At 45.7% G+C, this 26302-nt stretch overlaps 2 protein-coding genes across 2 annotated transcripts; both read left to right on the top strand.

Annotated features, from left to right (window-relative positions):
* The first annotated feature begins 9203 nt into the window (after window positions 1-9203).
* On the top strand, window positions 9204-13850 carry LOC127295258 (mannose-6-phosphate isomerase 1). Its single transcript, XM_051325171.2, has 4 exons — window positions 9204-9933; window positions 11020-11232; window positions 12499-12765; window positions 13130-13850. Exons 1-4 carry the CDS (start codon window positions 9340-9342, stop codon window positions 13448-13450), a joined length of 1395 nt encoding a protein of 464 aa, XP_051181131.1. The 5' UTR covers window positions 9204-9339; the 3' UTR covers window positions 13451-13850.
* Window positions 13851-18239: 4389 nt separating this feature from the next.
* On the top strand, window positions 18240-20214 carry LOC127295260 (serpin-ZXA). Its single transcript, XM_051325173.2, has 2 exons — window positions 18240-18888; window positions 18984-20214. The coding sequence occupies exons 1-2, from the start codon at window positions 18316-18318 to the stop codon at window positions 19821-19823; spliced, it is 1413 nt and encodes a 470-aa protein (XP_051181133.1). The 5' UTR covers window positions 18240-18315; the 3' UTR covers window positions 19824-20214.
* The last annotated feature ends 6088 nt before the right edge of the window (window positions 20215-26302 follow it).

Raw genomic sequence — 26302 nt, 5'->3', positions numbered from 1 at the left:
GACAAGGTTGAAAGATAAACACCACATACTTCCTCATGAGCTATAAAACATTAACACAAATTGAGAAGCATTTTGAAGGTTTAAAGGTAGCGCATGAGAATTACTTGGAATGGTTTGAAATGCCATGCATAGGTATTTATGGTGGACACTTTGGAATAACTTGGTTTTCAGGGGTTTGGAAGCACGAGCAGCGTTCCAGCTCAGTACAAGTGAAGGCTAGCAATAGACTGGGGAGCGACAAATCAAGAGAGCAGTCACCGTCATAATCATGCTTGCGGCAAAATAAATTAACGGAGGCATAAAAGTGATACAAGAACTCTCAAGGAAAGTAAATCATCGAGGCTTAATTGACTTTTGTTCAGTGATACGCATGCGTGAGCATGTGCCAAGTTGATTCAAATGAATTATTCAGAGGAGGATACCACAATGTCATACCTATTTATGAATAAAACAATGCAAGCAAACATCCATGACATGCTACTCATATTAATAAATTGGAGCTAAACATGAGAGATCATGAACTACTAGACTTTCTTAAATGACATATACCTCACATGAACCAACAAAGCATGCTCACATGGATGAGTATATGTACAAAAATGAAAACAAATAGAGTTCATACCAGCCTCTCACCACAGTCGAATTGTCGTAGATCGTCATTATTGCCTTTCACTTGTGCAGCTTGGATAATATGAAATGAAAACCACGCTCTAGCCACCGAAGACCATTGAACTCATAATTAACTTTACAAAACCAAAGAAGAACAGAAAATATTTTTGGTGTTTTTGAGTTGGAAACAAGAACAAAAGGAAACAAGCAAACAAAGCAAAATCTTTTTGGATTTTCTTATAGCAAACCAACGATAGCAAATAAAGCAAAATAAAAGCAAAAAAACAAAATAAACACATGGTGAAGAGAAACAACATAAATATTTTTGGTCTTTTTGTGTTTTAGGAAATAAACAAAGCAAAAACAAGAAAATGAAAACTAGAAGAGTCACATAAACACAAAGCAGCAGGAATTCGTCAATCTTGACAGCAGTACAGTAATCGATTTTTAAGAAATTTTCCCGCTGCTCAAATCGAAAAGTGTTCAACTAATGAATGTTATTCAACAACCTGGGGAACCCGCACAAAAATTGGCTTCGCAAAATAACGTTCTGGCTATTTTTGAGATTTTTTTTGGTAACAGCCCAAAATCTGTTTTCACGCAGCACTTCCCCAAATATCATCTCCCTCTTATTAGAAAACCACTTAAAGAAACTAAACAAGTATATACAAGTATCCAACAATCATAATATGCAAAGAATGAGTGATGCCGGTATACCTCCCCCCAAGCTTAGGCTTTTGGCCTAAGTGTAGTTCAATCCCATGGTGCCCATGAAGTAGCACCTCCGTAGTACGACGAAGATGGATCATATTTCGGGTATGTGCTGGAAGAAGCACCCGGATACGTGACGGTGTAGTCGTAGGAGGGCTCGGCGTCCTCGGAGTCATGATGCTGGTGGAAGCCTTGTATCTTCATTTTCTCATCCACCTCCTCCTTAGAGCGCGACCATGGTTTTCTGTCAATACTGAACAAATCTGGCTGTGGCAAAGGGATTTCCCTCTCATCCCCGTCAGCAAACAACATTCTATAGACCATATTATCTGAACTAGAGTCAGCTGTAACGAATTGATGGCTTTTCATAGCAGCAATATCAAGCCTTATAGGAGTTAATGGCACATCAGTAGGGTCAAGAGGAAGTTCTAGATATGCTAAAACGCGTGATGCAACAATTCCTCCAAAAATAGGCCCCCTATTAGACAAGCGGCGAGCAATAAGAGCACCAAGATGATAAGGTGTCTCTCCAGTGAGTGCAGCAATTAAGAAAGCAAGATGATAGCTAGAAATATTGCTAGTGTTCTTCCTACCAAGAATGCTAGTAGCAAGGTAATAAGCGAAATACTTAATGGCGGGGAGTTGGATGTTTCTTATCTTGCCACGCTGAATGGTGCGGCAGTCATCATTGGTGATCTCTCAATAGAGCTCAAGCAAGGCCCTGGGATTGTCCTCAATCCTCTTCGCTGTACCTACAGGGGCAATTTCCAATGCAATACAAAACTCTTTCAATTTCATAGTAACAGGATTACCATAGATCTTGAATGCAACTGTTGGGTGATAGTGCTTGTTGTCGAACTTGAAGCTCTCAACAAAGATTTTAGTGAGCATGTGGTATTGCTCCCTTTCATCTCCCATATAGGCGGTTAAGCCCGCCTTATCAACTAGGGTCAAGAAATCATTCAGCAACCCTGCATTACTCAAAAAGTCATAACATGGGAAAGATGAAGCGTTAGGGACTCCATTGTCCTCTTCGGGCTCGAAGCTTGGTGCGATGACATCCTCATTATAGGATCGCCTAAATCGGGTGGCAGTCCTAGAGGGCCTTCCCTTGCTTGTCGTCTCTCTCTCAAACACTTCTCCAAAGTTACAATTATCCATCTTCCTTTTCTGAAATTTTTCAACAAACATTATAAAATTTTATTTGGTGACATATAATTGAAGGAAACTACCATAGGAACTTGCTAGAGTACTAACCATGCATCAAAACTAGTTTCTACAACTTAGAACAAACATGCAAGCTCACTAAACATGTTACCTACATCAGCAAAATATTCAAGATATACTCAACCAAACAAAATTCTACTTGGATAATCGGAGGAGTCACATACCGAAGAGCAAATGTGCCAAATTTCAGACAGAAATCTGGGCTGAGCAAAGAGATCGAGAAATATTGAGCTCTTGAGCAGAAACACGAGTGAGAGAAATCTGATGCGAGTTTTTTCGGGAGAGAGAAGAGAGTGGGAGGAAGAGATAAAGTAGTGGGGCAAGGAGGGGCCCACACGCTAGGGTGGCGCGCCCCCCTTCCAGGCCGCGCCGGCCTGTGGGGTGCCACCCTGGGGTGCCCCACCGGTCATCCCCAGGTGCTCCCAGGTGCGTTTTCGAAAAATAAGACCAACAGTATAATTTTCGTGAATTTTTGAGAACTTTGAAAAATGCACATTTCTGGGTATTAAATTTATTATTACTGGGCAGAAAAAGATTTTGAAATCTCTATACAACTAAAGAACTTTGCAAAACAAAAGTGCTACAGCAAGTAGAAGAAGTGGAGGAAGAAAGAGATGTTGTTTACCTCCTCTATGCATATAAAAAGTATTTGTTAACAAGGTTGATCAAGTCTTGCCACCAAATAAATTTTACATAGCATAAGAAGAAATAAACCTCAAATCAATCATGTTACCTTGAATTGTATTGATATGGATCCAATCATGAGATTTTGATATCCTTCTTTAGGCTCATATATAGGATAATCAATAGTTCCAACTTTGATAGTTCTCACATTAGAAATAGTATTAACTTCACATACTTTATCAGTCCTCTTGGGGAAATAGACAGTATGCTCCTTGTCATCAACATTGAAAGTAACTTTTCCTTTATTGCAATCAATAACAGCCCCTGCGGTGTTAAGAAAAGGTCTCCCAAGAATAATAGACATATTATCATCTTCAGGCATTTCCAACACAACAAAATCAGTTAATATCAAGCAGTTATTAGTAACTTGAACAGGAACATCCTCACATATACCAACAGGAATAGCAGTAGATTTATCAGCCATTTGCAAAGATATATCAGTAGGTATCAACTTATCTAAATAAAGTCTCTTGTAAAGAGAAAAATGCATAACACTAACACCTGCTCCCAAATCACATAGAGCAGTTCTAACATAATTATTCTTAATAGAACAAGGAATGGTCTGTATACCTAGATCACCCAGCTTCTTTGGAACTTTGCCATTGAAAGAGTAATTAGCAAGCATAGTGGAAATCTCCTCATTGGGAATTTTCCTTTTGTTAGAGACAATATCTTTCATATATTTTGAATAAGGCGGCAATTTAATAGCATTAGTCAAAGGGATTTGCAAGAATAAAGGTTTCATCCAATCGCAAAATTTATTATAATGTTCTTCTTCCTTTGATTTTAGTTCCTTAGCGGGAAAAGGCATTTGCTTTTGGACCCAAGGTTCCCTTTCATTACCATGTTTCTTAGCAATAAAATCTTCTTTAGTATACTTTTTATTTTTAGCATGCTTTTCAGGTTAATCTTCAACCTCTTCTTTATCAGAAGCATCATTCTTATCATTATTATTATCATGTTCATTACCACTTTCGATTTCAGCATCAGAAATAGAAATACTATTAGGATCATTAACAGGTTCAGAGGATTCTACAATATTTTTATGTTTCTTCTTCTTTTTCTTAGAAGGAGCACTAGGTTCAATTCGTTGAGAATCTTGTTCAACTCTTTTGGGATGCCCCTCAGGATATAGAGGATCCTGAGTAGAAACACCGCCTCTAGTTGTTACATCATAAGCATGTTTCTCTTTAAAATTATATTTTAACAAGTCATTTTGCACTTTAGTGAGTTGATCAATTTGAGTTTGCACCATTTGAAAATGTTTAACAAGCATCTTAACATCATTGGAGGTTCTCTCCACAATATCATGCAAATTACTAATAGCTTGAGAATTTTCCATTAAATGATTCTCTACTCTCATATTAAATTTTTCTTGCTTAACAATATAATTATCAAACTCATCTAAGCATTGAGCAGGAGGTTTTGAATACGGAATATCCTCCCTAGTAAAGCGTTGAAGAGAGTTTACCTCAATCATAGATGAAGGGGGAATTATCTCACATAAATCTTCTATGGGAGGTAAGTTCTTCACATCTTCGGATTTAATACCTTTCTCCTTAAGAGACTTCTTGGCTTCCCTCATATCTTCATCATTCAATTTAATCAAACCCCTCTTCTTCAATATTGGCGTCGGAGTTGGTTCAGGTGTAGTCCAATCATCATGATTCCGGCCTATTTTAGCCAATAATTCTTCAGCTTCGTCTGGAGTTCTTTTCCTGAAAACACAACCAGCACAACTATCCAAATATGCTCTAGACTCAACGGTTAGTCCACTATAAAATATATCAAGTAAATCATGCTTTTCCAATTCATGTCCAGGTCGAGCTCTGATAAGAGAGCAAAATCTTGCCCACGCTTCAGGCAATTTCTCTCCATCTTCCTGGTCAAAGCTATAAATTTTCTGTAAAGCAGCATGTTGAGCACTAGCAGGAAAGTATTTCCGAAAGAAAACATTAAGCAAATCACCTGGACTTTTAATAGAACCAGGAGACAAATTATTATACCAAGTTTTAGCATCATCCTTTAATGAGAAAGGAAAAATTTTAGCAACAAAATAAGTGCGCATCTTGACATCATCAGAAAACAAGCTACTCATAGAAGACAGTTCATTCATGTGTTCTACAGCACTTTCTTTTTCAGTACCACAAAAGGGTGTTTTCTCAACAATAGCTATATGAGATAGATCAAGAGAAAAATGATAATCTTTATCCTTAATGTTTATAGGAGATGTGGCAAATTTAGGATCAGGGGATAGCTTATATCTAACAGTATGTTGTGCGAGAAACTTTTTAATTTTTCTTGCATCAGTAATAGAATTGCATTTATCAATAAAATCATCATTAAGTTCCACATAATCCTCATCAGGATCATCACTAGAATAATCAACAGACTCAGGTGAATTAACAGGTGTAGCAGCATTAGGAGTTTCAGTATTTTCAATTTGTCTAGACCTAGCAATTGTAGCATCTAGAAAAGATCCCAATGAACCACTATCATCAAGCACAGCAGAAACATTATCAATATTATGAGAGTTTTCAGATTCAGCAGAAGTACCAGCAAGTGAAGCTTGCGGCGGTGAAACAAGTTGACTTATCACAGATGGTGAATCAAGCGTAGCAGAGGTACTCAGAGTTGTACCTTTTCTTGTAGTGGATGGTAATATGGCGACTTTAGGATCGCGAGATTTACCCATGATGGAGAATTTGCAGCGAACAATATCGATCCAAGTGAACTTCCAAATAAAGCTATGCTCCCCGGCAACGGCGCCAGAAAATAGTCTTGATGACCCACAAGTATAGGGGATCGCAACAGTCTTCGCGGGAAGTAAAACCCAATTTATTGATTCGACACAAGGGGAGACAAAGGATACTTGAAAGCCTTAACAGCGGAGTTGTCAATTCAGCTGCACCTGGAAACAGACCTGCTCGCAAGAGTTTATCAGTGGTAACAGTTTATAGCAGTAGCAGTAGTGAAATAACAGCAGCAGAGTAACACAGACAGCAGTAGTGATTATAGTAAACAACATGATTAAAATACTGTAGGCACAGGGATGGATGACGGGCGTTGCATGGATGAGAGAAACTCATGTAACAATCAAAGCAGGGCATTTGCAGATAGTAATAAACGGTGTCCAAGTACTAAGCAATCCATAGGCATGTGTTCCGTATATAGTCGTACGTGCTCGCAATGAGAAACTTGCACAACATCTTTTGTCCTACCAGCCGGTGGCAGCCGGGCCTCTAGGGAATCTACTGGAAATTAAGGTACTCCTTTTAATAAAGTACCGGAGCAAAGCATTAACACTCCGTGAACACATGTGATCCTCACATCACTGCCATCCCCTCCGGTTGTCCCGATTTCTGTCACTCCGGGGCCTCGGATTCCGGACAGCGACATGTGTATACAACTTGCAGGTAAGATCATAAAACAATGCATATCATCATGAAACAATAACATGTTCAGATCTGAGATCATGGCACTCGGGCCCTAGTGACAAGCATTAAGCATAACAAGTTGCAACAATATCATCAAAGTACCAATTACGGACACTAGGCACTATGCCCTAACAATCTTATGCTATTACATGACCAATCTCATCCAATCCCTACCATCCCCTTCAGCCTACAGCGGGGGAATTACTCACACATGGATGGGGGAAACATTGCTGGTCGATGGAGAGGCATCGGTGGTGATGATGTCGATGATCTCCTCCAATTCCCCGTCCCGACGGAGTGCCAGAACGGAGTTTCTCGTCTCGAGATGGAGTTTCGCGACGGTGGCGGCGTACTGGGAGGTTTCTGGCGACTTCGACTTCTCTCCTCGCGTTTTTAGATCGAAACCCTTAAGTAGTCCAGAGGAGGGCATCGGAGGCCAGCCGAGGGGGCCACACGCTAGGGCGGCGCGCCCCCCTCCTGGGCCGCGCCGGCCTAGTGTGTGGGGGCCTCGGGCCTCCACCTGGCTTGCCCTTCTGGCTCCGTAATTCTTCTGGAAAAATAAGACCTTCAACATAAATTCCGGGGATTTTCCTGAAAGTTGGATTTCTGCACAAAAATGAGACACCGGAGCAATTCTGCTGAAAACAGCATTAGTCCGTGTTAGTTGTATCCAAAATACACAAATTAGAGGCAAAACAATAGCAAAAGTGTTCGGGAAAGTAGATACGTTTTGGACGTATCACAAGTCTGTTTCCAGGTGCATCTGAATTGACAACTCCGCTGTTAAGGCTTTCAAGTATTCTTTGTCTCCCCTTGTGTCGAATCAATAAATTGGGTTTTACTTCCCGCGAAGACTGTTGCGATCCCCTATACTTGTGGGTCATAAGAGATAGGTGTTGCCGTGATGGGATCCGTTTGCGATGGAGGCGGAGTAGAGAAAGACATCTAGAAGTTGCAGATGAACTAACTTAGTCGGAACTACTGCTACACATTAGTCGTCTCTACCAACACCGTTGAAAAAGCTTGAGCTGAAGGCTTACCGGAGATGGATTCCGCGGTGGTCGGAGTTGCCGGCAGCGAGGAATTCGCTGAGGTGGCTTGCCGAGGTTAAGAACATGACGAACACGGCATGGCTGCGCTGGCTCCGGCGAGGTTCCGGCAGACTCTGACGCGGCGGAAGCTGGAGCTCAGTGGCGGCGCTCGAACGAGAGGTGAAATGGGGGAGAATGAAGTGATTCGGTGTGTGCGGTGGGGATATTTTATAGGCGCGGGATGAGATTCGTGCTCTGCATCCTGTGGTCGGAACGCAAGCGTCGCACCGTTGGATGATGGACACGTGTCGAAAACCTTAGCGGTAAAAATGGCTAAGGATAAGTTACCGATTAAAACTACCCAAAAATGACGTCAAGATTGGCGGAACCGTGTGAACCTTTCAAGGTTCCGGGTAGGAATTTAAAACGACGAGCCGTTATCTCTGCAGGGGAGTAACCCGGAGACTCGTTGTAAAATGGGGTCGATGGATGAAGTCCCGCGAGATGAGGGATCTTTCCGGCATGCGAGCTGGAAAGGATCATGAAGTTGGAGTTCTTCAAGTTTCCTCATGCTACCGAGAGGATTGTCGGAAGCAAAATGATTGAAGCAAGGCGGAAACAAGAGGCGAATCTTGGAGAACTCTAGGGGCTATTATTGTGGGTATACTTCATGGGTGTACCATCGACAGTGCCTAGATCCAGCAAGCCCGGGTGACCCATAGACGGTGATGGTGGTGTATGCCCATCGGGCGGCCCAGTTGCTGTAGATCAAGATGGATGAAGTCCAGGCAAGGAACAAGGAGCCGTATCCACCGACCGGCCCTGGAAGTCGGATCCGGCTTGGCCCATTAGGGGTAGCCGGATCCGGTACGACGTATAAGGAAAGACGGATCCTTGGCGTGCACTGCAATGTAATATTCCATAGTTAGGTGACTTGTATTTCGGCTAGGACTCTTCGTGTAAACCGTAGATCCTGGCGCCTATATAAGCCGGATCCCGGGAGCCCTAGAGGGACAACCACAACTCATTGTAACAACGCGAAAGCGACCAGATAATTCCAGACAAGCAGCAGTAGGCCCTGTCATCGTGGTGTGTTCCGTCGGGTAAATCGCTGCACCCCGTCCCGAAAACTCTCCGCCCGATGGCCCCTACTTCTTCTCCCCTTCGTGAGGATCCCTCCTCCGAGGTAGCGTCGAATATGCAACGACAGTTGAATTCGACCATTTTAGCCGACTTAAATGGATAGTGGTCAATTTGGATGCCCGCTTTGCGTTAGCCCGCGGGAGATGCCCTAACATGTGGGCCACACCGGAGACTTAACCACAGGCTGACTTGCTGGCCCCACAACCCGCGAGCCGTAACCTGTCCCAACGCACCACAAACCGATCCAAACCGCTCCGGTAGGGCTACCTCCTCGGCTTGACTTGTTCCCACCTCACCCTCTCACCCTGTCGCCTTCCTCCTCCTCCTCCTCCTCGTCTCCTTTCTTCTTCCCCCTTTCCCCTCACCGCTTTTCCGTTCGCATTCCCCCCCTTCCCTCCATAAAACCCAACCGGACAACTGCCCCACTCGCCACCCATCCCAACGGCCACGCACAACCGACCCCCCTCCTCCTCCACCCCGACGCCCTCGCCGCCGCGATGGCGTCCTCCTCCACCGCCCCATCCTCCGCGCCAATGGGGCTCGGCCTCGCCCTAGGGTTAGGCGCCATGGGCGGCCTCGGCCTCCGCCTCCCCGCCGACCGCGACCTCGACCCGGAGCTCGAACCCTGCTCTCCCCCGAGGGCCGTCCTGCGCCTGCGCGGCGCCGTGCAGCACTACGAGTGGGGCGGCCGCGGGGACGCCTCCCTCGTCGCGCGCCTCGCCGGCGACACGGCGGACGGCCGCCCCTGCGCCGAGCTCTGGATGGGCACCCACCCGGCCGCCCCGTCCTCGCTCGCCTCCCACGACGGCGGCGCCGCCGGCGACGAGGTCTCCCTCCGGGAGTGGCTCGCGCGCAGCCCCGCCGCGCTCCTCGGCCGCGCCGTCGCCGCGCGATGGGGCGGCGACCTCCCGTTCCTCTTCAAGGTCCTCTCCGTCGCGCAGCCGCTCTCCATCCAGGCGCACCCGGACAGGGACCTCGCCAGGGCGCTGCACGCGCTACGACCCGCCACGTACCGCGACGCAAACCACAAGCCGGAGATGGCGGTCGCGGTCACCGAGTTCCGCGCGCTCTGCGGCTTCGTCACCATACAGGTTCGTGCGTTTCTTCCTTGCGTGCGTGCGCACGTCGTGCGTGCCATACATCATCGTGCGCTGCTAGTGCTAGTGTTGAATGCACGATTAATTCCCATTTGGACCCATCTACGCGATGCTTCCAATGGTTCGGTTTAGCGGTTGACCAGGGATTATAAATGGGGACAGCTCTGATGCCGCGAGTTAGTCCGATTTTAGGGAAGCTTTGGGCGTTAGGTGGATTGTTTATTTGACGTGGCAAGCAGATTCCTTGCGTGATTCCTGATGGGTTGGTGGGGTGAGCTGACTAATGTCTAAATGCCAACTGCAGCCGGGATCTGGCTGCTAACCAACTCTACAAAACTATAATTCAGATTTGTAACTATACAATAGTGTAGTTGCTCAATGACAGCCCAACGAATCGACTTCTAATAGTACACAGTCTCTCTATTTATTATGTCAGCAGCTGTTGTTTCGTTACTAGAAATACTGTCTGAATAAGTGATTGAAAACAGACCACAACGCACATGCTGGCAAATCACTTGCCTATCATGAGGTACCGTGGTCCATTGTTCAGCAAACAGTGACGCCGGCCAGCTACTTGATCTGGATATCCCCCCGGCGGCATGGCATCTTAGTTGTTGGCCCCATCAACACATTCTGTCTATATCATCCAGCGATGTGCTTGGAAAACTTTGATGGTTAGGTAGGTGGCAGCCATTTTGTGGCCCTGTGCGTTTGACTGATTATTTTATGCCGCAATAGATGTTTGATTGCATAACAGACGGATAAATAAGAGGTTGTTAGGATAATTATTAGACTCATGTAAAATGGTTATGGTGAACTTCGGATTTTTGTTTCCTAGGGGCTGCTTAAATATTGTAGAGCCATTCCAGCTGTCTTGACTTATGAATAAAACTCTCACATTCTGTCTTGAATTGGTTATGTTCTACCCAAAAAGGATGCAATGTTTTTTAAACAGTGCAAACACTCGATTGTTGACATTCTGGTCTGTGTCTTTAACTCTGAGCTTTTGGAACTGCAAGCAACTAACTACGCATCAATCATTTTAGAATTATGTACTGATTTAATCGTACTGTTGCCCAGGAGCTCAAGGATGTTTTGAGGACTGTACCTGAGGTTCGAATGTTAGTTAGCAAAGAAGATGCTGCAAAGCTTATGACTGCCAAAGAGCATGATGGAGGTATTGGAGTAAGGTCATATCTCCAATCAGCTTTTACTAAGCTAATGGCAACAAGCAAAGAAGGAGTTTGTGAAGCGATTTCCAAACTAAAGAGCCGCCTAGATGGGGAGAGTAAGGTAAAAGATTTGCTGAGTTATCGATGTCGAGATTTCATGTTCATTTGAATTACCTATAGTTTGTGTTCAATGTGAGGTTTTGATGCCAATGTTTTTCCTTTCCTAGTGCTCTATTATTTCTGCATTTGCTTTGTCAATGTTTGTGTATCTACCCTGAAGCTCTTCCATTTTCTTTCTGAACAATGATTGAAGTAAAAGTATATATATATAGTAAAAGCATAGTTGAGTGTTGCCAACCTGAGATTCATGTAGGCCAATCCTGCTGTAGATGATACACTAAATTGTTGAGACCGACAAAGAAATGGACAATGTGATTAGTTAATAAATGCCTTCATTGCTTTAATGCATTCCGAGTTCGTGAGGTTCCTATTTCAAAAAAATGTTTTCTCGCCAACTGTATAGTATTATAAATTTAGATAAATATAGCTTATTGACTGAATTTAAAATTTGCAATTGTCCGTAAGGTAGACTGTTTACAATTATACAATGCATGTGCTATGCTAGAAAATAAGGAAAAACGAATTTTATGATCTGCTTCAGAGTAACATCTCATTTCACTGAAGGAATGCGGGAGTATCAATGTTTATTGAAGTAGAAGTGCTTTAACTACATAGTACATAGTAGTGTAGTTCATGGTTCTAAGATCCTACATGTGGAACTCCTATACACCGAAGCACCATTTATTGCTGCAAAAGATTTAGGGAGTATAAAGTTGGGTAGGTACTTTGGAAGGTGATGGATGTTAAGATTCAGTAAAACATGAGTCAATTGATCCAACTGGGTAGTAACTATGGTTGAATTGTAGCCACCAAAGTGATATCACTGCTTGCTAAAACTAATTATTCTGTTGCAGTGTAGTGGGCAGCCAACATCATGTTGGTAATGCAAGTCCCAAGTATTCAGTAGAAATTAGTTTGTGTAAGTTCCCATTGAGGTACTAAATCTTGCGCAGGTTCTTACCCTGTTAAGGAATTTTCTTAATCTGAATAGTATCTATGAAATGTTATATTGCATATGTAGAGCCAGCAGATAATCTGAAAGGTAGTGTAAGCATAAGATCCCTTTGTGTAATTGTTGTCTTTGTTCTTTTGTCCATAGGTCATTGATTTATTTTCTGCCACTATCATTGTGCTGTCTTATGAGTCAGGATCATACCATGTGGAATATACTTATGCATCTATTGCTTGTTTGACGATTAATTCCTATATGTTTTTGCAAATCTGTTTTGTAATCTAACAGTTTGCATTCATGTCTTCTCCCATTCAGACTAGAAGCTTTACAGAGAAGGAGCAACTAATATTATCACTGGAGCAGAAGTACCCAGGAGATGTTGGTGTTTTATCTGCATTTTTCTTTAACTATGTTAAGCTCAGCCCTGGTGAAGCACTTTACATTGGTGCCAACGAACCACATGCATATCTGTCGGGAGAGTGTGTTGAGTGTATGGCCACCTCAGATAATGTCATTCGTGCTGGTCTGACTCCCAAGTACAAAGATGTCCAAACTCTTTGCTCCATGCTGACATACAAGCAGGTTCGTTTTTCTCTCTTCTTTGATTTGTACCATTAGTGTCCTGTTTGGAATCTCAATCTGTTGGCATTCAGTTTCTTTATTTGGCATGGTGTGCTCATTTTGTTAGCATGCAGCTCAGCAACATCTATTAACAACTAGTCAGTACTGCTCTTTCGCTATAGGTTAACTGTACTTGGTGATATTACTAGTGCCAAAATCGTTTGTTCACAACAAGGTTTAACAATAAGAATTGATATTTAAAACATTTGGAGTTTGCTAAAATTGACAAACTTTAGTTAGAATACCCAATGAGCACATGATGATTGTTCTCCGAAACACCTTCTCTATTTCCCAATGTAATAAACATTTAATCTTGTCCATGCAGATGTTCCCAGAAATTTTACGAGGAGTTTCTGTACAGCCTTATGTAACTCGTTACACACCCCCGTTCGATGAGTTTGAAGTCGATCGTTACTTGCTACCTCAAGGCGAGTCGGTTACAATGTCGCCGGTGCCCGGCCCGTCCATCTTCCTTGTCATGACTGGCGAAGGCGAGATCCAGGCCGATGGCATGTCTGGTGAAGGAAAAGCAAAGGAAGGGAATGTTTTCTTCGTGCCGCCGCGCACCGAGGTCAAGCTCCATGCTTCTGGCCCCGGGCGCTTGCAGCTGTACAGAGCTGGAGTGAACAGCAGATTCTTCTGTTGACATGGATAACCCTGCAGGTCAGTAACCTCCAATGGAAAGGCAGGGGTTGTTGCAAGAGGGATCACCCAGTGTTGTTATAGGACAGCAATACCGGCTTTACATACATTATATCAAGAATACTGTACTTGTTGCAAGGAGGTTAGTTAGCCAAAGTTATCATAGTGTATAGGCAAATCCAGAGTAAATCCATTCGTTGATATCTTAATCATGTTTATGTATTCAAAGTCATTTAGTGTTCAATAAGCTGGGGGGAAGCAGATGCAGTCTGTTGTCGAGCTTCAACTGTCTATTTGTGTAAATGGGAATCGGAAAGGATGGAGGTTACTTTGTATCAGAAAGAAAGAAGTCAATGAAAAATGAAAGCCTCGGCTGTCTCGTGCCTAGTTTGGTGCTGAAGAAAGTTGGCAATGCTTATTTTTGTTCCCATCTGCTTCATGTTCAACCTGTACGGAAAGTAGATCCTGCTTCTAGTGTGATAGTAAATCATGATAACTGCATGTTATTCGCACCAGTAAATCAGCCACACCTGCCAACCCGGAGGCACACCTGCGGCTTGCCACCACGCATGGGGAACGAACCAGTAAACGATATCTAGAGCTTCGCAATGCAACCATTGCTGGCGGACAACGAGCGCACGGTTTGATGTAGAAATGGAAAATGGAGATGCTCTGAATGTATCGACGGGGTGATTAGATCCAAAATTCATCTTTAGCATATCCTGCCGCAGGTCAAGCAGTTTGCTGGATTTCATTTTTTTCAAAACAAAAAACCACTGTTTCTTTTTAGAATAACGGAAACCATTGTTAGCTAGGTAACAAACTGGTAAAGAAACCTGGCAGGCTTATCATTTTATTTTATTCTCACGCCAAGGGACTTTCTCCCTCTCGATCAACTAGAAATGCTTAACTTGCACGCATGCAAGAAAATTAAGCAGCATGTCATATGTATGGATCTCACCACAACAAAGGCACCAAAGTATTTGGAAATGCATAGTACAAGCTCACCAAAGGAAATCTAATTGTTGCTAAAGGTAGCATGGTTTTAGTTCTCTATCATGTTCACGCTAAGCTTTCTGCTGCTTGTGTCAATGCGTTGCAGAAAGAAGATGCTTGTGCTTTGTGGCACAAGAGACTTGGGCACATGAGTGAGAAGAGAATGACAGTGCTAGTGAAGAAAGATTTGCTAAAATGTGTGAATGGAGGTCACATCAAGAAATGTTCAGATTGTCTAGCCGGGAAGCAACACAGAGTTGCATTCAAGAGTCAACCTCCTCACAAGAAGCCCAAGGTGTTGGACTTGGTACATTCCGACATTTGTAGAATGTCGGTGAGGTCAATGGGTGGAGCAAAGTACTTTGTCACATTTATGATAATTTTTCTAGAAATGTTTGCATCTATGTATTGAAGGCCAAACATCAAGTACTAAGCGTATTCAAGCAATTCCATGTCAAACTGAGAAGAAGATCAAGTGCATTCACACTGATAATGGGAGAGGGTATATTAGCCCATTTGATGCCTATTGCAAGGAGCAGGGAATTAGGCACCAATTTACTGCTCCAAAGACACCACGTCTAAATGGTCCTGCTCAGAGGATGAACATGACAATTGTGGAGAGAGTTAGATGCTTGTTGTCAAGTGCAAAGTTGCCGAAACATTATTGGGGTCAAGTTTGGTCGACTATAGTTTATCTTATCAATCTCTCACCAAATTATCCATTGCAAGGAGATGTTCCAAACATGGTCTTTTATGACAAGGAAGTCTCAAATGAGCACCTGAAGGTTTTTGGGTGTGAGGCCTTTGTTCATATCCCTCAAGATGAAAGATCAAATCTTGATTCAAAGACACGACAATGCATACTTCTTAGCTATGGAGGTGATCAGTTCGGCTACAAGTTGTTAGATCCAATAGCAATAAAGGTTGTGAGAAGCCGTGATGTTGTGTTTGTTGAAAACCAAACAATTGAGGATATTGTGAAGAGAAAGGAGAAAGTTCCGGAGTCAATTCCGGTGGGTGTTCCTCCTCAAAGACAGCAAGATAGAAATGATTCTGACCCCGGTCCTGCAGATTCAGATCACCAAGAAGCTGAAGAGGATGATGCAAAAGATGTGCAAGAGGATGCACATAGTGGTGTAGGTGTTGAAGATGCTCCCTAGGAGCAAGAGTATGAAAATGCTGAAGAAAATGATCATGATCAGCAGGAAGCACCATCACCAGATAGTCCACCAGTAGATTCACTCAGACGGTCCAGCAGAGGCCGTGTTCCTTCCACTAGGTACGCATCAAATTAGTACGTGGTGTTATTGTCTGATGGTTCAGAACCTGAGTGCTTTTGAGAGGCAATGAAAAATGAGAACAAGAAGGAATGGAGTAAGGCTATGCAAGAAGAGATGGATTAGTTGCATATAAATCATACTTATGAGCTAGTGAAGTTGCCTAAGGGCAAGAAAGTTCTAAAGAACAAGTGGGTCCACAGAATCAAGCGAGAAGATCACACGCCATGTCCAAGGTACAAGGCTAGGCTAGTTGTGAAAGGATTCAGCCTGAGAAAATGTATTGACTTTGATGAATATTTTCTCCGGTGGTGAAGATAACATCTATTAGAATGATCCTTGGCATGGCGGCAAGTCTCAACTTGGATGTTGAGCAAATGGATCTGAAGACAGCCTTCCTACATGGAGAGTTGGAGGAAGAAATCTACATGAAGCAGCCTAGGGGGTTTCTTGTTAAAGGCAAAGAAGACTATGTGTGCAAGCTGAAGAAAAGTCTCTACGGCCCGAAACAAGCACCAAGACAATGGTACATGAAGTTTGAATCTGTCATGGGGGAGCAAGGCTACAAGAGGTGTATCTCAGACCATTGTGTATTTATCCAGAGGTTCTCAGGTGATGATTTTATCATGTTGTTGCTCTATGTTGATGATATCTTGATTGTTGGCAAGAATGTCTCAAGGATTGCTAGACTATAGAACGAGTTAAGCAAAAGTTTTGATATGAAAGATTTGGGTCCAACAAAGTGTATTCTAGGCATGAGAATTGAGAGAGATAGAAAATCCAAAAAGTTGTACTTGTCTCGGGAGAAATACATTGAGAAAGTACTTCGCAAGTTCAAAATGAACAAGACAAGAGAAGTAAATTGTCTACTAGCAGCTCACTTTAAGTTGAGCAAAAAGCAATGTCCCTCCACCGAGAAGATTGAAAACGAAATGCATAATGTTCCTTATGCTTCAGCGGTTGGGAGTTTGATGTATGCTATGGTGTGCACACGGCCAGACATTGCTCAAACGTTTAGTACTGTGAGCAGATTTATGTCCAATCCAGGAAGACACATTGGGAAGGCGTGAAGTGGATCATGAGATATCTTCGTAGCACTACAAATATGCAAATTTATTTTGGTGCTAAAGAGCCAGAGCTGATTGCTTATTCAGATTCAGACTTGGCTGGAGATATTGATGGTACAAAGTCCACTTTGAGCTATTTGGTTACCCATTCAGGGGAGCAGTGACATGGCAAAGCAGGTTGCAAAAGTGTGTGGCATTGAACACAATTGAAGCATCGCAGTAACAGAGGCTAGCAAGGATCTATTGTGCCTGAAACGATTGGCTTGTGAGCTTGGGTTTAAGCAAGACAACTATGTGCTGTTTTGTGACAACTAAAGTGCCATTCACCTATGCAAGAATGCAAGTTTTCATTCAATGTCGAAGCATATTGAGGTACGCTATCATTGGATTCGAAATATGCCGAATTCCAAGAAAATGCAGATTGAGAAGATGCACACATATGACAATGTGGATGATATGTTGACCAAGGTGGTGTCAAGAGGAAAACTCGAGGTATAGTATGCCGTCAGCTCGCCTGCATGACTGCCAGTAGGTAGTGAGACTCTCCATGATGTCGGGAGGGGGAGTTTGTTGGTCCATGTCCCTCCACGTGGAGGTGTGTTGGCATCCCAACATCAGCCCAGAAATTCCAACACATATCAACCATTGATCGATGTTCGCATCCAATGGTTGTGCTGCCTCCTTCTGAGGTAGATAAGGAGAAAACCCTAGCCACTCTTGGTGGGTGTAACTGTGAGAGCAAGAGCAAGTTAGAAGGCTGCTGCTATGAGAGAGTGATTAACACACTAGAACACCACAACCAAGTGAGAAGAGAGGAAGAATGAAAGATGATTTCTGAGATCTGACCGATCCGTCTTCAAGCTGGTGTTTGGAGCCTCAAACTTTCTTGGATCGGCTCCAAACTTAGTGAGCTCGTTCCTATTAGTACTTCGATCTGAATAGTTGGTTTGAGATTTGGGTCAGAGGAGAATCAGATTTGACAACGGTGAAGTCAGTTTGGATTGCTGCAGTTTCAACATAGAGTAGTTTTGGGAAATGAACTGTTTGGGCAGGCAAACGATGTCCGATTAAGCTTTTTTGGGTCAGTATGTTGGAAACTCATATGTCTTCTTGCCTGTCAAGTTTTTTTTTTCTAATTGGATATGCGGTTTAAGAGCAATTTACTGATTACCGAAAAAGATAAAATCTATGATATCTTGTATCTTGTCTCTTGTGGTTAATGCTGTTGTTGCTGGTGGGCAACGAGGAGAAATATGTTGTAATCTCTAGATGTTCTAGAGAAGATTATGTACTCATGTTGCTCATAGTGAAGCTTGCTTAGATCGGTTGGTTCATTTTCGTGTTTTTTCCCTCCTTAAGTTGAGGAGGTTTTGCACGTAATTCCCTGTGTCTTGTGTCATTTGTACGTGTGATTGCGTTTGTTTTCCCCCTATATCTATTGGCTCAAATTATCTAATTTTCACGCCAGCATTGTAAATGGTGGTTGTGCCACCGTGCCCCAACACAGTGATCACCTGCCGCCGCCGCCGATGCCGTCCCCTCGTCTGCCAAATCCGTCGCCGAAGCTCGTGTGCCTCCCACTCCTTCTCGCGTTCGCCGTCGCCGCGACGCTGTGGTACAGTGCCGAACTCCATGAGATACTGGCACGCGTCACGGATCTCCGCCCCGCACCGCACCCAGGCCCAGGCCCAGGCCCAGGCCCAGCTATGGTCGCCGCAATCCGCGACGGGCAGACATCCTTCGCGCTCCGCCTCGCCAAGCACCTCGCGCCGGCAGGCGGCAACGCCACCAAGGGAAATGTCGCCTTGTCCCCGGTGTCCATCCACGCGGCGCTGGCGCTCCTGGCCGCGGGGGCGCGCGGCGCGACTCTCAACCAGCTGCTCGCCTTCCTCGGGGCGCCGTCAGCGGCGGGCCTCGCCGATTGCGGGCGCCTCATCGTCCATCGCGTCCTGGGCGATCGAGCGGATTCCGGAGGGCCGCGCGTCCTCTTCAGCGGCGGTATCTGGATCGACGCCTCGCGCGGCGGGCTCAAGACGGCGTTCCGGGACGTCGCGGTTCAGTCCTACAAGTCCGAGGCCCGCACCGTGAGCTTCGCCAGCGAGGTCTGATGGTAGATCTGTCTGTTTGTTTGTTCATGTTCAAGAATTGAGATTCAACTGTCAATCTCTGACAACAAAATTCATGGTGATTTCTGAAGCCGGAGGAAGTAGCCAAGGCGATCAACAGTTGGGTAAAGAAGGCCACGAACAACCTAATCGACTCCATTATCTCCGCCGACGACTTCGCCGCCGGCACCGACCTCGTGCTCGCCAACGCGGTCTACTTCAAGGCCAAGTGGGACGTTCCGTTCGAACCGCGCCGCACGCGGCCCAGCACGTTCCACCGGCTCGACGGCAGCCGTGTCGAAGTACAGTTCATGTCCCGGACCATGTACAGCGCGCAGTACGCCTCGTGCGTCGACGGGTTCAAGGTGCTCAAGCTCCCCTACGAGCACGGCCGAGACGACGTACACAAGCATGGCCGAGGCGGCGCAGCTGGCGTGGCTTCGCCTGACGCGGACGACACACAGTACTCCATGTACCTCTTCCTCCCGCACGAGCGCCAGGGGATCGCCAAGATGGTGGACGCGATCACCGCCAAGCCAGACTACCTGTACAATGTCCTGACCAAGGCGGCGGCTACGACCGTCAGGGTTATGCTGCCCAAATTTGAGATAAGCTTCGAGCGGGACCTTGTCGGTGACCTCCGTCAGCTGGGGCTCTCGCTGCCATTCTCGTCAGTGTCGGCCGACCTGCAGGGCATTTTCGAGAAGGAAAGCGGCACATTCCTGAGCAAGCTTCTGCACAAAGCAGTCGTCAAGGTGGACGAAGACGGGACTGAGGCGGCTGCGGTCACAATTGGGCTATTTGATACTACTGCAAGGCAGCGAGTGCCACCGGTCCAGTTCGTCGTTGACCATCCGTTCAGTTTCTTCATCATGGAGGAGCGGTCAGGGGTGATCGTCTTCGCCGGCCATGTCCTTGATCCCACCAACTGATCAGCATAGCATCGAGATTACAGAAACTTCCATGTCAAAAAGAGATTATATAAACTTCAGGCATTGGCTATTTGCTTGATTCTGCTATCTCCTTGTGCTCATTATCTTGGAAAGAACACTACTACAAGCACCATGGATGCACGCGTGTCCAGGCCTGGGCGAACATTGTGCAACATTGTCGCACTGAAAGGAGTTCATCATGGTTCGCCACTACTACATTTCAGTTTCGCTAACAACAGGGGTTCAGCATGGTTTCTTTTATTTATTTCTCTGCTCCCACCAGAGCCAAAGGAGGCGTACTGTCATATTGCGTACTGTAGCTCGTCCGGCAACCTGAAAGTTTCAGCAAGTTTTTCAAATGGGAACCTGCATGTGCATAGTTTGATTTCAAGTGCTTTCCAACTGTACTTCTCTGATTAACCTTTTCACTCACTCATTACTTTAGTTGTCCAGTACTAACAAAAGTATTGTTAGGCACTACATCAATCAGTTTTTTTTTAACACCTCTGGACGCATAAAGAAAATAAGTTGCTGCAGCTAATTGCTACAACTGCATATATGCATAGAACAGAACACTAATTTCATCAGCCTAAGGACTACTCAATTCTCCTCAAATTGAATCATGGTGAGCACCGGTGAAGAGTAATGAAGAATACAAGAACAAGAGAGACCCACATTTTGTTGATACAACAGTACGATATGAAGGTGCCTACATACATGTGATCACTTTTTATGGATACATACTACATGCTAGGATCATGAATTTACCATACATATTAAGAACCATGAATTTATTAAGGTAGCATTCGTTTAACCTTTTCGTGAACACAGGAAAGAACATGACCTGGTGAACTGCCGCAGTTCAGGAGCGGTGAGGGCGGCAACATGTGTGTCCTCGGCGCATGGAGGGGAGGCGCAATCTGCCGGTGATTACCGGGTTACGTGGAGGAAAAGCACATGTCAAATGAAGCAAATGGCTTGCACAAATCAGGAGAGATACTATAACAGAAATTCCACATTTGCACCAGAGAATCCTACCAGTTTCGTGCTTACATGTATATGTTAAATCGTTTCTAAAGGAAAGTATGAATGGGCAATTCAGTAGCTTTTCTTTGCCATTCATGAAAAAATACATCAGTTGGTTGCAAATCAGACTTGGTGAGTCAGAAGGCAAGCAAAGTTGGTTTCAGAGATACATGGATTATTTCAATCTAAGAGAATGATTTCTTCTCGATTGACAACAAACAAAACCTACAAAGGTACACACAAAATAATGGAGTCTACAATAAAAAAATGCAAAGAGAAGTAATGGAATCCATACTTCTCACAGAAAGTTAAAAAAAAAGTAATTCACACTTCTCAACTAACACAGCAACTGAAGTTCAGATTAAGTATCTTTTCATGTTAAAAAAAAAGATTCAGTATCTTTTATCCTGTCAGCTATGAGTTATGCAACCAGCGTTCCTCCTTTTTTTTACTAAGATTGCATTCTTTCATGGCACATAGTTGCGGAATATTCAATCTAAAAAGTTACAGGTTACCTATTCTTTTACAGGGATAACATCATAGAAACTTCAGGCGTAGGTTTATTAGCTTGTACTCAACGATCTCAGTGTTGTGGGTATACTTCATGGGTGTACCATCGACAGTGCCTAGATCCGGCAAGCCCGGGTGGCCCACAGACGGTGATGAGGCATGTGGCCCATCGGGCGGCCCAGTTGCTGTTGATCATGAAGGAAGAAGTCCAGCCCAGGATCAGCAGGCCGGATCCGTACCGACCTTAGGAGTAACCCGGATCCATGGAGGCCCATGAGGAACCCGGATCCAGTACGACGTGTATGGAAGGCGGATCCGTGACGTGCACGGCAAGATATTGTACCGTAGCTAGGCTGTCTGTAATCCGGCTAGGACTCTCCATGTAAACCCTAGATCCGTGCGCCTTTATAAGCCGGATCCCGGGAGCCCTAGAGGCAACAACCACAACTCATTGTAACAACGCGAAAGCGCCCAGATAATTCCAGACAAGCAGCAGTAGGCCCTGTCATCGTGCAGGTGTTCTGAAGCTGGGTAACTCGCGTACCACCGTCCCGAGAGCACTCCGCCCTATGGCCCCTACTTCTTCTCCCCCTCGTGAGGATCCCTCCTCCGAGGTACCGTCGATTAGGCAACGACAGTTGGCGCCCACCGTGGGGCCTGTGGCGTCTGGAGGCCGGAACCGGGAGGGTTCCGCCATGGGAAGCTACGACGACACCATCGCTGTGGGACGCGTCCTTTACGCCGGGAATCTGCCGATCGTCCCTCCGGATGAGTGCTGGATTCCGGCTAGGACAAACCCCGTCAAGCTCTCCATCGTCCCAATTGGCGGCATACACATCTTCATCGGGGAAACCGTCGATTCCGACGGAAACCCGCTGGTAAGTAACGCAGACGCGACCGCCGCAGAGCTGGACGCTGTCGCGAAGATCCGATCTAAGACGCAGGAGCTTCCCAAGGAAGATTCCGCCTTGGATCTGGAAATTTCAAAGACGGGTATGACTTCTCCAAGTGCCTCATGGATGGCGGAGCCAGCTTGAACATCATGTACCTGGAGACTCTAGAGCGGATGAACCTCACCAAGGAACAACTCAAACACAGCACCACTGAGTTTCATGGTGTGGTTCCGGGTAAGAAGGCAAACTCCCTCGGCAGCATCACACTTCCCGTGGCTTTTGGCGATGTTCATAATTTCCGCGAAGAGAAGATCACGTTTGAAGTTGTGCCCTTCAAGAGCTCCTACCACGTCATCTTCGGCAGGCCCACCTACCACAAGTTCCACGCAAGAGCGTGCTACATCTACAACAAGCTCAAGATTCCGGGTCCTAAAGGTATGATTACCGTATCCGGAGACTACAAAAAGGCTCATGAGTGCGAGTTAGGCGAAGCCGCCTTCGCAGAGTCTGTGATATCCGGAGAAGAGCTGAAAGGCTACAGAGCCGCGGTGGATCCGACTGAGATGCAGACCACCAAGAAGCAGATCTCCGAGCAGAAAACCTCCTTCAAGCCCGCGATAGAAACCAAGAAGCATGACCTCATTCCAGGTGACTCTTCCAAGCAGGTGTTTCACGGAGCCAACATGGACCCCAAATAGGAAAGCGCGCTCGTCGAGTTCCTCCGCGCTAACATGGATATCTTCGCATGGCAACCTTCTGACATGTCCGGAGTACCTAGGGAACTCGCCGAGCACTACCTCAACATAAATCCGGGGGCCAAACCAGTGAAGCAAGCTATGCGACGCTTTGGAGATAAGAAGCGCCGCGCCATAGGAATGGAACTAGCAAAGTTACTAGAAGCAGGTTTTGTAATGGAAGTTATCCATACCGATTGGATCGCGAATCCCGTCCTTGTACCCAAAAAGAACACTGAAATACTAAGAATGTGCATCGATTACTCTGGCTTGAACAAACATTGCCCGAAGGATCCGTTCCCCTTGCCGCGCATTGACCAAGTCATTGATTCGACGGCGGGGGCGGAACTTCTGTGTTTTCTTGATGCGTATTCCGGGTATCATCAGATCCGGATGAAGGAATCCGACCAAAAGGCGACTTCATTCATTACCCCGTTCGGTACTTACTGCTATGTTACTATGCCCTTTGGTTTGAAAATGCAGGTGCTACCTACCAACGTACGATGCGGCGGTGCCTCGAAGGACCAAATTGGCCGGAACGTGCACGCTTACGTCGACGACATCGCGGTCATGACCCGGAAAGGATCCGACTTGATCAGCGACCTCACAGAAACCTTTGACAACCTCCGTAGGTACAAGATGATGTTGAATCCGCTGAAGTGCGTCTTTGGCGTGCCAGCCGGAAAACTCCTTGGCTTCATAGTCTCTCACAGAGGCATTGAGGTTAACCCGGAAAAGATCAAGGCAATCCTGTGCATCAAAAGGCCAACTTGTCTCAAAGATGTGCAACGACTAACTGGTTGTGTTGCAGCAATCAGTAGGTTTGTTAGCCGTCTTGGCGAGAAGGCGCTACCTCTGTACAAGTTGCTGAAGAAAACAGACAAATTTGTCTGGGACGACGCAGCTGACGCAGCCCTTCGAGGGTTGAAGGAAATTCTCACCTCCCCACCTATCTTGGCAGCTCCAGCAGAGTCAGAGCCAATGCTCCTTTATCTGGCAGCTACCAACAACGTCATCAGCCTCGTCATCGTGGTGGAGCGAAAGGAAGAAGGTCATGAATATGACGTCCAGAGACCTGTCTACTACATTAGCGAGGTGCTGACGGAGTCAAAACAAAGGTACCCTCACTTTCGAAGCTAGCCTATGGAGTGTTCCTGGGTAGCCGGAAGTTGAGGCACTATTTCCAAGAGCATCCAAGAATGCCGTGAGCAACGCTCCGCTGTCTACAATTCTCAACAACGCTGACGCAACAGGACGTACGGCTAAATGGGGCATCGAATTATCCGCCTTCGACATCGCTTACAAGCCCAGGACTGCGGTTAAATCCCAAGTCTTGGCAGATTTCGTCGCAGATTGGACAGAAGCTCCGGATGCAAGTCTGGAGCCGGAACCAGAAACATGGGTCATGCACTTCGACGGATCCAAGCAGCATCAAGGCTCAGGAGCCGGAGTCACCCTGAAGTCCCCTACCGGAGAAGAACTGCAGTATGTTCTGCAGATCCACTTCGAAGCTACTAACAACATGGCGGAATATGAGGCCCTACTACACGGTCTGCGCATCGCTAAGGAAATTGGGATCAAGCACATCATATGTCGTGGAGATTCCGACCTGGTGGCACAACAAGTAGCCGGAACCTGGAACGCCGTAAATTCCGTCATGGCGGCCTACAGAGACGAAGTTGATGAGCTCGCCAAGTGCTTCCTCGGATACGAAGTCAAGTACGTCAGAAGAGACGACAACACAACGGCAGACATGCTATCCAAGCTCGGATCCGGCAGGAAACAAATTCCGCCTGGCATTTTCCTGGAGCATCTCCGGATACCCTCGCTAAGGGCGCTAACCCGGAAAACCAGAGGTGGCAGTGTCTCCGGCTAGGGAAGTGATGGCTATCATTCCGGCTTGGACACAGCCTTTCCTGGATTACCTCATCGATCAAAAGTTGCCAGAGGACGAAGTCCTCGCACGACAGATCGTCAGACGAGCAAGAACCTACACAATAGTTGATGGACAGCTCTACAAACGAAGTGCAGCAGGGGTATTTCTTAAATGCGTCTCCAATCAAGATGGCATTGAAATCCTCGAGAGATCCACGCAGGGATTGCGGGCATCATGCCGCTCCCGTGATCACTCGTTGCAAAAGCTTTTCGATTAGGTTTCTATTGGCTTACAGCTAAAGAAGACGCCGATAAAATAGTCAAGACCTGCCGAGGTTGTCAAGACTACGCTACTCAACCAAATGCTCCACCTCAAGAGCTGAAGACCATACCTATCACCTGGCCGTTTGCGGTCCGGGGCTCGATATGGTTGGTAAGTTAAAAAGATCATCTCCTGGCGGTTTTGAGTACCTCCTGGTCGCTGTTGACAAGTTCAGCAAATGGATCGAGGCTAAGCCAGTGAGAAAAGCCGACGGTGCTACGGCACTAAAATTCGTCTGCAGCCTCGTGATGAGATTCGGCATCCCACACAGCATAATCACAGATAATGGCACAAACTTCGCTCAGGGAGAGTTAAGGGATTATTGTGACACAATGGGGATCCGACTGGACCTTGCATCGGTGGCTCATCCACAATCTAACGGTCAGGTTGAACGGGCTAACGGTCTAATATTATCAGGAATTAAGCCGCGTCTTGAAGAACCGCTGCGACGAGCAGCCGGAGCTTGGGCTGACGAGTTGGAAGCTGTTTTGTGGAGTTTACGAACTACCCCTAACAGATCAACAGGGTTTACCCCATTTTTCCTGGTATACGGATCCGAAGCCGTGCTTCCCTCCGACATCATCCACGACTCACCGCGAGTTTCCGCCTACAATGAAGAAACAGCTGACGAGGCCAGACAGCTATCTGTGGATCTGATCGAGGAAGCTCGGAACTTAGCTGACCAGCGTTCCGCCATCTACCAGCAGAAGCTCCGACGCTATCACAGTCGTCGAGTTCGGAAACGCTCCTTTATGGCAGGAGACCTGGTCCTCCGCCTTCGACAGGTGAAAGACCATAAGCTGCAATCTCCATGGGAAGGACCCTTCGTCGTTAGCAAAGTGCTTCATAACGGGTCGTACTACCTTGTTGATTTCCGCGAGCTAAGGGATAGACCTGCTAACTGGCACCGGAAACGCAAGCGTGAGGATCCGGATGACATCTACGATGAAACAGATCGCCCTTGGAATATCGCACAGCTACGTCCTTTCTACACTTAGCATATTTTTTCCGAGTTATAAACTCTGTAATAGTTATACATGATCAATGAAATAAAGCTTATGGTTCACTCTTTGAGTCTTTTACCTCCTTTACTTGTTCATTTTAGATCGTGTATGTTTT

This window comes from Lolium perenne, chromosome 4 (assembly GCF_019359855.2).
Source record: "Lolium perenne isolate Kyuss_39 chromosome 4, Kyuss_2.0, whole genome shotgun sequence".
NCBI lineage: Eukaryota > Viridiplantae > Streptophyta > Magnoliopsida > Poales > Poaceae > Lolium > Lolium perenne.
This window is presented reverse-complemented; position numbering and strand designations above follow the sequence as displayed.